We start from the raw sequence: 12,409 nt of genomic DNA on the forward strand, positions 1-12,409 counted from the left end.
TCAGTGATTATCTTTTCCCGAGTTGTTTATTTCTCATGTCTACAATTCTTGTTTCATAAACTCCCATTTTTTTCCACAAACCCCTATTTAGTTATAGGTACACATTTCCATAGATGCTCTAATATAAAAGGGATAAGGTAAATATTACTTTGAACTTGCTCTTAAATATCCATTTCAAGGATGGCAGAAAGCAAAGAGGAATATTAGTCAGAGCTTTTAAGGTTTATCTTGAAAAGCTTCTTTTAATAATATTAAATTGCTTGTGGATTAATTTGAGCTGTTTTGCATTTAATTTCACCCAGCTGAGTCTACGGCCATGCCACCCTGAACAAAACTGATCCCGTCTGACCTCAGAAGCTAAGCAGGGTTGGGCCTGGTTAGTACTTGGATGGGAGACCACCTAGGAAGACCAGGTGCTATAGGTGTAAAATAATAATAATAATAATAAGGGATTGTAAATTGACAAGGTCCTTATAATCTGTGAGGTCAACGAAGGGTTGCCTTACCTAAAAAAAGAAAAAAAAGTAATTTCGCCCAGCTAAATGATCCAAGGGGAGATTATCTCTCCATTCCAGAGTAACTCCACATTTGATCCTGGAAATTTTATCTCAGTATGTTGACATTTAGATTTCCAGGTATTATTAGCTCAAGAGAGTATTATAAGTACTCTATAAAAATAAGGAGTACAGAGTTCTCAAAATTTGCCAAATTAAATCCAAAAGTATACATTAGCAACATACAAATTAGTTGGAGAATATAAACATTAGCTAATGGCTCATATACAGCATACGTTAATTTACTCAACGAATAGTTATTACTCCATGCCAGCTGCCAAAATAATCTATCTACTTTGATGCAGCTCATCATCTGAAGCTGTAATTCTCAGCAGCACTGTCTGAACTGCACAGGTGTGTTGAGTTTCCTTGGAAAGGAAACAGGTAGAATTCAACCACAAGTGTTGAGATTGTGTATGTTGTACAACAGGGGCTGGCAGTGAGCATTTATCAAAAGGGAATCTTTTATGTGAGTGTTAGATGCCAAAGCTATCTCAAAAGAGAGGTTAAGGACCACTGGTCTGCTGAGAGCTATGGTGGTACATATAATCCACTGAGCTGTAGTGTACTATTCACACAGGGCAGAACATAAGCATACGGAGGTGTGCCTAGATCTGTCTGCTGCAATGAGTGAAAGCTTCAGAGAGGAGGCGACACATAAGTTGGCCCTCTGAAAAGGTGAAAGGAATTACCAAGTAGGAGAGGTGAGAAGGAGGCTAGATGTTGAGTGGTGGTCCTCTTGCTTTAGGTGGGTTTAGATGTGCCCCTACCCTAACCTCTGAAAAAAATATTGCTGTTTACAACTGGAGGTGCATTTTGTAGAATCCACATCTCTTGTAGAGAAATGCTGACAGATCTCAGAAGAAAAGGAACAGATTGGAGAAGGCCATATACCCAGAGGGCAGGTGAAACCAGCAGGATGGCAGCTGTTGTGAAATGCAGAGAAATATCATAAACTGCCTTAGGGGACTCAGAAATTAAAATGAGAAATACAGTGGAGTTTGGTTTGGAAAAATGTGAAGGGCTCCATCTAGGCAAAGTAATCTGAGACCTAGGTCCGGAGTGAGGGGGTAGGACAGGGTGGCTTGGAAAATGATCGCCCTAAGGCCACTGAAGGTGAAATGTGAAAGGCAAACTGGAGTGGAGTCTGCAAGGCAATACAGATGCTTTCAGAGAAAGTTCCTTCTCCCGGGGCTGCTATGGGGCTGATAGTGAAGGAACATGAGCCCTGTGAAACTCAGGCCTGACCAGGTGCAACAGGATGCGGGCTGCTCTACGTGCAGCCTTTCCAAAGAAGCAGGTAAAACATTGTGGGCTAGAAAAAAGTCAAGGTTGGGAGGGAAGCAATCCACTTTCACCCGGAGTTCAAGTTCAGAGAGGAAAGACTATTTTGGACCTCGCCCAGGTGTGTAGATGTCTGATGTCCCATTTTGTACAAAGACCTCTTTGTAAAGTAGATTTTCCTGTGATATTAGCCTGAGCCCTGAACCTTGAGCCTCAGTTAATGCAGCCTTTGTACTAGTGGTCTCTGTGAGTGTTGACCAAGAGAAGGTCCTCGTAGAGGTGAGAAAGTCCCATGGAAGCTGTGGGAAGTCTAAAAAAGCTAGACTCAGCCTTGGTTTAAACAAGGACTTAAAAAGGCCCAGGAAGCCCAGACTGGTAGCTTAGCCTCTGTACTCAGGAAAAACATCATTTGGAGACATTTAAATGTGTACTTTATAAAGAACAACAGAAGCTCTGTTAACCAAACCCTACTTAGTTGACTAGCCAGATCACTCGATGCTTCCCGTTCTCTATGTAAAGAATATGCACAGCAAGCTGAACACTTACAATTAGAAGCCTACCTCTAGGGTATTATTGGCAAAATGCAAAGTGACATATGCGTAAGCACTAATTGTAATAGAAAAAGATGGCAAACACCCAGAGATCTAACAATGGGGGACTATAGTTTGTTCCCACGGTGTGTCTGGACAATGGAGAACTAAGCAGTTATTAAAAGGGATGAGGAGGGCCCTCTATTTACTGCTATGAAGTAATCCTCAGAATATAATGAGTGAAGAAAGCAATGTTTCCAGGTGGAAATTGTATGCTACCTTTTGTTTTTTAAAAACATAGTAAATACAAATATAAATATATTTTTAAGAAAAAGTGATGGAGAGGTAAACAAATAACTTACTGTCTAGACAAAATGAAGTCTAGCAGAGATGAATGTCAAACATTAAACCCAGGCAGCAAACAAAACTGCAAGAGTACGAGCAGAGGGATGCTTCTCTAGGAGTGATTTAGCTCAGGTTGGGGGGCTGTGGGGGAAAGAAAGATGTTGGGTGCAACCCATGGAGGCTCTCATATCCTCGCTGGTAAGGGGAGAGCAGAAGAGCGTGGATGGAGTCCCTTCATCTGGCATCTCTGTGTGCTGAACAACAGGAGGTACATAAGGTGTCTGGGCCTCAAAATCCAGAAGGTTTTGTCCTCTTTCTTCAGTGGCCTGTGTCCTATCTCCCTGGGTCCTATCGCCGTGTCCGTGGCTTCATGGAGGCTCTCTTGTCTGCTCCTGCAGAGCCAGGGAGTCAAGGTGGTATGTAAGGCTTGCATCCTAAACGAGACCCTGAGGTGGGAATTTGTGTGACTCTCTTGCTCCCTCCCCTATGCCCAGGGTTGCTACAGAGCAGTGGTTCTCAACTGTTGTGCATTAGAATCACTTGATGATGTAAAGTAATTCTTCTGGGAAAGGGCCAGGTATAGATATTTTTTAAGAGCGCCTTGGAGATTCCGATGGGATTGGACTCCACTATCATAGAATCACCCTGATGGGAATGAGTGAAAAGCATACCTTTACTGCCTCCTAGGTTGGGCTCTTAGACTCAGTCAAGGTCTGGTGCATTCATTTGCAGGAAAGGAAAAAAAACTGTTTATTCATTTATGTTTTTTTATGCCCCGACCTCATTCCTTGAAAGGTTTGGTGGCAGGGGATTGAGGTGGGAGGTGGTGGATGATGAAGGTAGTTGTGGTAAGAGGTGGGGGAAAGCCCTCTTTTATGATGTGACTTGGTCACCTAGGTACACATAGGCCAGCCATAAATAAGTCTCTGGTGTGTCCCAAAGTTTCACTCTCCAGCCACATCAGGTCCAAAAGCTCTTTTAACAGAAACAAGTTTTATAATGTCAATGTATTGAATGACCCAACAGAGACCCTGGAAGTGGGATCTGGAGGATGAGACTCTTCAGTATTGTCTAAGGAGCTTGCCAGGGTCTCTGGTGTGCCCGGGAAGGCAATTTCTGCTAAGCAGAGCAGAAAGGGCAAGGTGTGGGAGGGAGACCTCAGTCTTGATTCCTAAAGCTCGAAATTTTGGAAACAATCAACATGTTTGAATATTTTGAATAACTAACAAGTGTACCACTGAAATAGCCTTTGTTTACCAATTTTGATGGACAGAGAGTTTGGTGGCTAAATTAGTGATGGATATGTTAGTGGTTTATTTTTTTAATTTGTAAATGTTATCCTTGAGAGATAACCCTTGAGGAAGTTCGGGAGATTCATAAGATGCCACAGTAAAGGGCTCATGTTAAGTTAACCAATGGTAGTGTGCTCATTGTTTTCTTAGCCTTTCATAGTTGTGATGCCAAAAACTGTCTTCGAAACCCTTTAATACATGAAAGCCAATGCCTCAGGTTGCTCTGAGCTTCTGGCCAAAGTCTGCCTCCTGGAGATGTTGAAGAATAAACAGGTTAGATCAAATTGTAGAGTGATCCGGATGAAAAAGAATTGGACGTCTACATGCAAGACTGAGACCCTGTATTCTGCCAAACACTGACGGTGATTGCTACTAGAGATTTAGAGATGTCCTTGCCATGCGGAGATGGATTTTGAGGAGTAAAACCTACGGATCAAGCATTCTTATTAAATAATATTCATCCATCCTTTGGGGCTCAGTCCAGATTGTTTGGTTTTCTCTGTTCTTTGTTTCTCTTCTACTTCCCCCCCACAAAAAATCTCTAAAATGGTATGTGTCTTGGTAGAATTAGGTTGGATATTGAGGACCACTGAGCCTAGAGGAAGAAAACAGCTCAAGAGAGAGTAGTCTTCATAGAGAAATGGTTGTTTCAGCCAGATCTTGATGGATTAAAAGGAGTCAGCCAGATGAGACATCCAAGGCAGAGAGACCAGCAAGAAAACACATAGGGAGGATAAAGAATATTGACTTGCCTACAGAGATGAGCCCTCCTGTCATCTGACTGTAGGAAGAATGCCCGGTGGCCTGGCCTGCTGTGCTCACATAGACCTCCAACCAGTCCTTCATCAGCCCTGCAGCTTACCCCCAACCGATGGTTGTGTTCCAGGTATTGCCAAGACTGGAGCATTTTCGATCCCCAAGGGTCAAAATGTCCCCCTTCTCAGCTGCTTTCCCCACCCATAATGCTCTGGGAGGACAATCTCTCCGCTCTGTTACATCAATGACCCCCTTCAACTGCTTCAAACTGCCAGGACCTTTTGGAAACCCCTCTTTCACTGATGGCCCCTCTCTTGTTCTCTTTGTCATTGGGATTTCTACGTTCTCTCATTCTCACTTTCATTTTAGTGAGCTCTTTGAAAGGGGGAGAATAACTACATTTGGATAATTTTCCACTTTTAACAGAAAAGATTCAGGTGCATGTTGTGGTTCTTCAATATTGTCTGTAAGAAAGTGCCTTAATAATATAAAAGGAAAAGCCTTCTCAGTTTAAAAATGTTAGATAGTATGAAATACACACATTTTACCATACATTTGTGCATATGTAGAGATGTCATTCATTTATTTCCCAACATAACAGTCTGTAATATAATCATATTCATTTTTAATATCATTCCATTTTCATAAAAGAAGAGAACTTTACACCTCTACGCATGGCCAAAATAGCCCAGGTTAACACATATTGTCCCATTTTTTTTTTCTCTCTGAGTTCTCTTATTCCCTAAATTTCTCAGAGTGCTTTTTATTAGTTCATGTGTTGATTCTGTGTCCTTCATGGTGAGTTCCCCATCGAAGTTCACCATGGTGCTTGAACTTCCGTGATGTCTGTCACTTGTGATTGTTGGTGGACTATTGTGAAGATGGTGATGATGAATGAGATTGTGAAGGAGAACAGATCAGGACAGAGCCTAGAACCTAGTTAGATTTTTTAAAACTCTACATTTTATTATTCCTTATACTTTCTAATCAATTATACTAATTTCTCTTCATTTTGTTCCATGACTTGAGCCAAAGTTTGGCCATGTTAGGTACTGACAACTCTTAAGGAATATTTCCAGCATATCGTGTCCTCTCCTGCTGTGAGCCTCTCATTACCTAACTAAGGGACTATACGATCACCTAGATGGGTGTTTGTCAGCAGGGAACGAAGTCCAAAGAAAGACTAGGTATTTTGGCTAGTGGTCAATAAGAGCTCCTGACCAAGAGAAGGCAGATCTTTTCACCTTTTCTCTCTCCTTCCCTGAGATAATTGGAAATGCATTGACCTGCAGCAATGTGGATATGAAGCATCTACCTTCCTTCCACAGAGCACTAATTCAAATTTGCCTTTTAAACCCTGTACATCCATAACTTCACATACATTTAATTTCGGCAACATCAGGTTCTTTCTGGCAGTTATGGCTGACTCGCACAAGGGTCCGTGAGGCTGCCTCAGGGAACCTTCTCTCCTCCCCTTCGCTTGCAGCGGAAAGCAACCTCAAAGAAATACTCGCAGTTCAGTGCGGACGTGGCAGAGGCCATTGCCTTCTTTGACGCCATCATCGCAGAGCTAGATACAGAGAAACGGCCACGGGCCACTGAGGCAGACCCGCCGAATGAAGATGTGGACTTTGATGGTGAGTGCAGTCCCTAGGGGCAGAGGCGGGTGAGTTGCGGTGTCTGGAGTAGGCTTATAAGATGGGCTATCAGGGATCCCTTGATTCCTGGCCCCGAGTTTGCCCTCTCTTTGGGATCCTTTGCTTTAGTTGTCTCTGTTGCCACTGCCCCAGCCTGCCATTCGACACTTGGGGCCATATTTGGACAAAACCTCCTTCCCTGTTGTCCATTTGCCACAGCTGAGACAAGGTAGAACTTCCGTAAGACTCCATGAGGGAAAGCAAGAGGAAAGTGATTAAACAAAGGCATTAGATGGGGAGTTGTTAAATGAGTATAGAGTTTCAGTTTTGCAAAATGAAAAAGTTCTGGAGCTCTGTCCCTCAACAATGCAAATATACCCAACACCACTGAACTGCACACTAAAAGGTGGGTAAGGTGGTAAATTTTATGTAATGTGTATTTTGCCACAATTTAAAAAGAAGAAGAAGAAAGAGGACAAACAAACTGTATTTTAAATTCCAGCTTCTGACCCTACTTGAGCTAGCTTGGCGCTGGGGCGGCACCAGCTACTGGACCTGACTCTGACCCTTCACCCACTTTTTCACCCCTCCGCCACCCCTCCTGCTGGCACGCTCTCCGTGGTCACAGTCTGCAAGGACGAGGATGTGCCGGGTGGGAGAGGGCCAGGGTGCTTGTCCAGGCTTATCCTGGGTCACTGAAGAGGGTGTGCGGGAGGGCTGAGGGCCACGCTCTTCTCCTTGTCACTGGCTCACTCCTGGTGGAGAGCAAGAAATTCGACCACCTTCATGATCTGAACCCACTTTTAACTTCCATTACTCAACTGTCAATTTCCCCCATCCCTCCACACCATGGCGTAATTAATGATGATTTTTATTCAGGGGTTACTGGCTCTGGTTACTGAGGTAACAACTTTTGATACCAATATTAAATAATTCTTGAATGTTTCATAGAATGTTCAAAAGTTATATTCTTGTGGTTTGTGGTTGTTGTTCTGGCCCCCATAGCTCTTTACCTGTGAGATTTCAGTTCTTACTGGGTTCTATGGGATTTCACAGGTTCCTCCCACTCCCCAGGCTCACTGTGTCCTGCGGGGCAACCTGGCTGCCTTCCTTTCTCATCACAGCCCCTTCAGCCCCCGAGGAAGAGCAACCCTCTCCCCAGGAGCCTGGGAACCCAGGTCATAAGTGAAAGGACAACAAAATCCACTGAGGACAAGTGTCATCGTCATACTTAAATTTTTTTGATAATGACTTTAAGGTTTTTTTCTGATAACAAGAGTAACCTATGTTCCTTGTAAATCAAATGAATTGAACAACACACCAAAATATAAGGAAGAAAGTAAAGATTATGACCTGTAATACTAGCACCCAAAGATAATAATTCTTGTTAACGCTTTTCAAAAGATTTTAAACACAAACCACAGACTCACTTTATTTTTATTTTTTTAAACAAAAGTAGGATCTCTTGGCTATTTGGTCATCTGCTCTTTTCATTTAAGAATTTGCAATACATCATGGGCATCCTTTCAAATTGGTAAATATAGATCTACGTCCTTATTTTCAATGGACACACAGTATTCCATTATATCGTTAAGCTGTAATTACAGAGTTAACTCATCCCCTTTGCTTGGCCTTCCAGTGCTTTCCAGGAATTTGCCTTTCTAAATACACATTAGTTGTGAGTTCTCAGCTCGACTTACTCTCTCTGTTGCATTCCTCCTGATGGCCAGTCCTCCATTCTGGGGTCCCTGCCTCTCTCTTCCAGTGGCCACAAGCTCCCGGGAGCACAGCTTGCACTCCAACTGGATCCTGCGGGCGCCACGCCGTCCCTTTGGGGACATGGCTGTGCACACCGTGCACACGACAGACGGCCAGTTTCGCAGGAGCATGGAGCACAGGACCATGGGCACTCAGAGGAGACTCGAGAGGCACCCCATTTACTTGCCCAAGGCTGTGGAAGGGGCATTCAGCACCTTGAAATTTAAGCCTAAAGCTTGCAAAAAAGAGTGAGTACTTCAGCCACATAGTATAATCAAGATGTTCTCATGTCCTCTAGCTTCTTGGGGTGGTTCTTAAGGTGCCGTGAGTCCCCACCCTACATGCCAAAAATTATTCTTGTGTGTTTTTGGACAGAGGTCTTAGTTAAAATTTTTAAAAATATTCTTTACATATATATATATATTCTACCCCAGTTCACTGCTCTCACAACTCGTAACTGTCACTTCAGCTCTGGCTCTGCCTCCCTTTCTCTGGCCCATGTAGTCCTCATGCTTTGTGTCATCCTCATGCTTCGTGCCATCCTCTTTCCTTGTTTTGCCTAAGTGCCACTGACACGCCGCGTGCTACAGATGTTTAATGAGAGTTTGGGGATGAAGAAGGCATAGTACACCAGTTCGCTGCTCTCACAACTCGTAACTGTCACTTCAGCTCTGGCTCTGCCTCCCTTTCTCTGGCCCATGTAGTCCTCATGCTTTGTGTCATCCTCATGCTTCGTGCCATCCTCTTTCCTTGTTTCGCCTAAGTGCCACTGACACGCCGCGTGCTACAGATGTTTAATGAGAGTTTGGGGATGAAGAAGGCATAGTACCAAGAAGGAGCCAACATCACACCAATTAGATGCCCCTGCCTTAGAAAAGCATTGGCCAGGCTTAGATGGAGAACTTCTTGCTGGCTGGACCCATCTTGCCATCTTGCCACCATCTCTTGGCCACTCTCTTTCCAGATCCTACTATCCCAAAACTAGTTACCATCTCTAGCCTCAAATTCCTGTGACCTCCTCATTCAGAGCAGAGAGTCCTCTTTTGCTCTGGCCAACATGGCCATGCTGGAAGAACGTCACCTTTTACAATAGAAGAACCCATTTAGGCCTATACACCTGTTTTTCTTTGTTTCTCAAGAGCTATTAGACTCTGATGGATTTAGAGGTTTTCTAAAGAGCATTTTTCACCCATAATAATGGACCATGTACTGGATACATTAAAACTAGGACCTTGAGGTCCATCCACAGCCCCCATGATGACACTGCTTTGCCCTCCACAAGGGGGGTGTATCTGATGATCTCCACTGGAGTGATGAGCCAGAGCATCCTTTCTCTGTGTGGCTGGCCAAGCCAAACGTAACCCCTCTGCTGCCTTCCCCCCTTCCAGCCTGGGGAGCTCCAGACGGGTCCTCTTCAACTTCTCGGGAGAAGACATGGAATGGGATGCAGAACTCTTTGCGCTGGAGCCACTGACGTCTCTGCGGGAGGACTGCTATGAGACAGAGAACCCCAAAGGGCAGTGGCTGCTCCGCGAGCGACTCTGGGAGCGGACAGTGCCCTGACTCCCTCGGCCTTTCAGCCTGGCTCACGCAGGATCTCTGAGAAGGTGTTTGCTTTCAGCACAGCGTGGGATATTTGGAAGAGTTAAAAATGGAAACTATGACAAAGTCAAGCCTATGAGCACACTGCTGGTACCCAGTTAGTGCCAAACACACCCACGGCCTCCCAGAGACCCTGCCTTCGGAGACTTTGGGAGGCGGGCTTCCCCTACACGTGGGGCAGGTTAGCAAGTGGTAATAGCCTGGCTGGCCTTCAACAGCAGAGGGAACAGAAGGCTCTGAGTGGAAGTGTCCAGGCTCACACCCTGGCCTTCCCTGGCCTATTTCTAGGTCTCCATGCATCTGTCCAAGTGGCTGCTAGCATCATGCTTGGTACAGGAAGCAAAGCCACCCAGGGATTTCTGAGCCAAAATTTTCAAAGAGGCAGCTCCTTTCTCTACGGGGGTCAGAAATATTCTGGGTATGTACTGAGGTTGCCTTTTGCTTGTGTGCGTGCGTGCGTGTGTGTGTGTGTGTGTGTGTGTGTGTGTGTGTGTACAGCATGCAGTTCATGAAGCAGCTCCTTTCACCCTTTTTTCACAATGTTCTGGAAACTTCTGCTGGATTAGGTTATAGATGAGGCCAGTACCCTGACAGTGGAATGGGAGAAGGAATGAATAGGGTACTGCCTTGGGACCACGCTCTACGCCCCAGCGCCCAAACTTATCTCCACTTCTTATAGGCAGTTGGCTGAGGTAGGAGGGAGATGAAATGATGCTTTCTCTCTCATTTTCACCCAGAAAATTCTTAACCCATGCAACTAGTTTATGACAGTTTATGCTTCTTCCTTTCCCTAATTAAGAGGGGAGTTACAATCATTAAGTTCTTTTGGACTAGAAAGGATTTGGGTATTTCAGCAACTACCTGAATCAGAATTACATTTTAAGTATATTCTTTGCATTTCTCATATACTTTTTTGCATTTTTGCATCTACTTAGCCTGCTGAAGTTTGAAAACTGCTAGTTTGGAGACTACACTTTACTTTGTCCATCCTCACCTATTTCTTCTGACATTTTCTTTAAAAGAAGTCACCTGGAGGTAAGGGAAATGGATGCCCATGAATGCAAGAATGCTAGTGGGCATAAGGGAAGGAGACAGACTAGGAAAAACCAGTAATCCAGATTAAGTGAAGGATTCTTTTAGGCTAAGGTCTCTCTGAGAACTAAATAAAGCTTCCTTTCTTCCAGGCCCATATATCATCATATTCGCTTTTTTAAAAAGAACTTTTTATTTATGTGAACCTGACTATCTAAATCTAAGAATTTATAACTCCTATAAGAAAACTATCCTAATAATTATGTGTCATTCTTAGAAATTTTATGTCAACACGTTTTCAGAATGAAAATACACTGGAAATGTTTTAATACTTGTCTTTATTATTTTTTCAGTGCCAATATCAGTGTTTGAGAGGTTTCTTTCATTTTGTTGCTTATGCAAAACCCACTACAGCCAGAAGCTTAATTGAAATATAAATGTTTTGAGAGATTTGTTTTATAAACTGCATTAAAGCACACTCAGCATCATCATGTACCTTTCTTTTCTCCAAATGTGGCTTTGTTTTGAAGGCCCACAAATGAAAGTTCACTAACAAGGGTAAACTCAAAATGAAGATCTTTTTACTCCGCCTTTATCAAACTACAGTTTATCATGATAGACCCCGACATTTGTGGTAAAGACACGATGTACATTCTGCTTTTATAGGTAAGAAAAAAATAGACATGACAGAAAGGATGTTTAGAGTCTTGACTTTTTTTAAAGCATTTATTGCTATGGGACATGAAGCTATGTTTTTCTCTTCTATCTTATGTTTTGTATATTTTTATCTTTAATGAGACTATACACAGACTGCCTGAAAAAGTTCCATAATTCAGAAACATAAAGCTGGCTTGTCATTTGGATGATTTTAGGTCTTTGAAATTAGTGATAAACTTCAGCATACGGATTCTGCCAGGGAAATCCTGAGATGGTGTCTGCTGGGGTTTTAGATAAATAAAAGTCAGTTAAGTGGAAGAACAAATTTGATGGATTCTTTTCCCCCTTGAAATGACCAGTTAATCAATCAGCTTGTCCTTGGGACACTATGTTAATGGCACTAATTTTCCCAGGACTGTCTCAGTTTTGATATATGAAAATCTACCTATTCTTAGGCAACTGAGAACATGGTTACCAGGACATAGCTTTCTTGTACCCACCTTTAGACACATATCCTACAGTGATACTAACAGGAGACTGTCTTCTTTTCCTCATTGATGGCCTTTTCATGGGTTAGTTTCCTGTTGCTGCTGTAAAAAATTACCACAAATTTAGGGGCTTAATACATCATAATTTTATTCTTTTGTAGTCTGGAGGTCAAAAGAACCCAAATCAGTCTCACTAGAATAAGTCAAGGTGTGGGCAGAGTTGGCTTCTTCCAAAGGCTTTGAGGGGAGAAGCCATTTTCTTGCTTTTTCCAGCTTCCAGACACTGCCTGCATTCCTTGGCTTGTGACTCCTTCCTTGTGTCATCCCAATGTTTTGCTTCTGTTGTCCATCTCCAACTACTCACTCTGATTTCTTGCCTCCCTCTTATAAAGACCTTTGTGATTACAACAGTTCCACCTGGATAATCCAGGATAATCTCCCCATCTCAACCTCCTTAATTTCATCAAATCTGCA

General features: G+C 43.2%; 1 protein-coding gene and 1 non-coding gene across 2 annotated transcripts in view; both read left to right on the plus strand.

The window, feature by feature from the left end:
* Positions 1 to 9,719, plus strand: part of CUNH13orf42 (chromosome unknown C13orf42 homolog) — a 20,103-nt gene extending 10,384 nt beyond the window's left edge. The window contains exons 2-4 of the mRNA XM_025044770.1: positions 6,248 to 6,398; positions 8,164 to 8,404; positions 9,545 to 9,719. Of these exons, the coding sequence (XP_024900538.1) occupies positions 6,248 to 6,398; positions 8,164 to 8,404; positions 9,545 to 9,719 (567 nt within the window). The remainder of the gene's footprint in view (positions 1 to 6,247; positions 6,399 to 8,163; positions 8,405 to 9,544) is intronic.
* LOC112477486 lies at positions 307 to 425 on the plus strand. Its single transcript, XR_003045478.1, has one exon. It is a non-coding gene; the product is annotated as a 5S ribosomal RNA (ribosomal RNA).
* Positions 9,720 to 12,409: the final 2,690 nt, after the last annotated feature.

This window comes from Pteropus alecto, unplaced genomic scaffold (assembly GCF_000325575.1).
Source record: "Pteropus alecto unplaced genomic scaffold, ASM32557v1 scaffold413, whole genome shotgun sequence".
NCBI classification, from domain to species: Eukaryota; Metazoa; Chordata; class Mammalia; order Chiroptera; family Pteropodidae; genus Pteropus; species Pteropus alecto.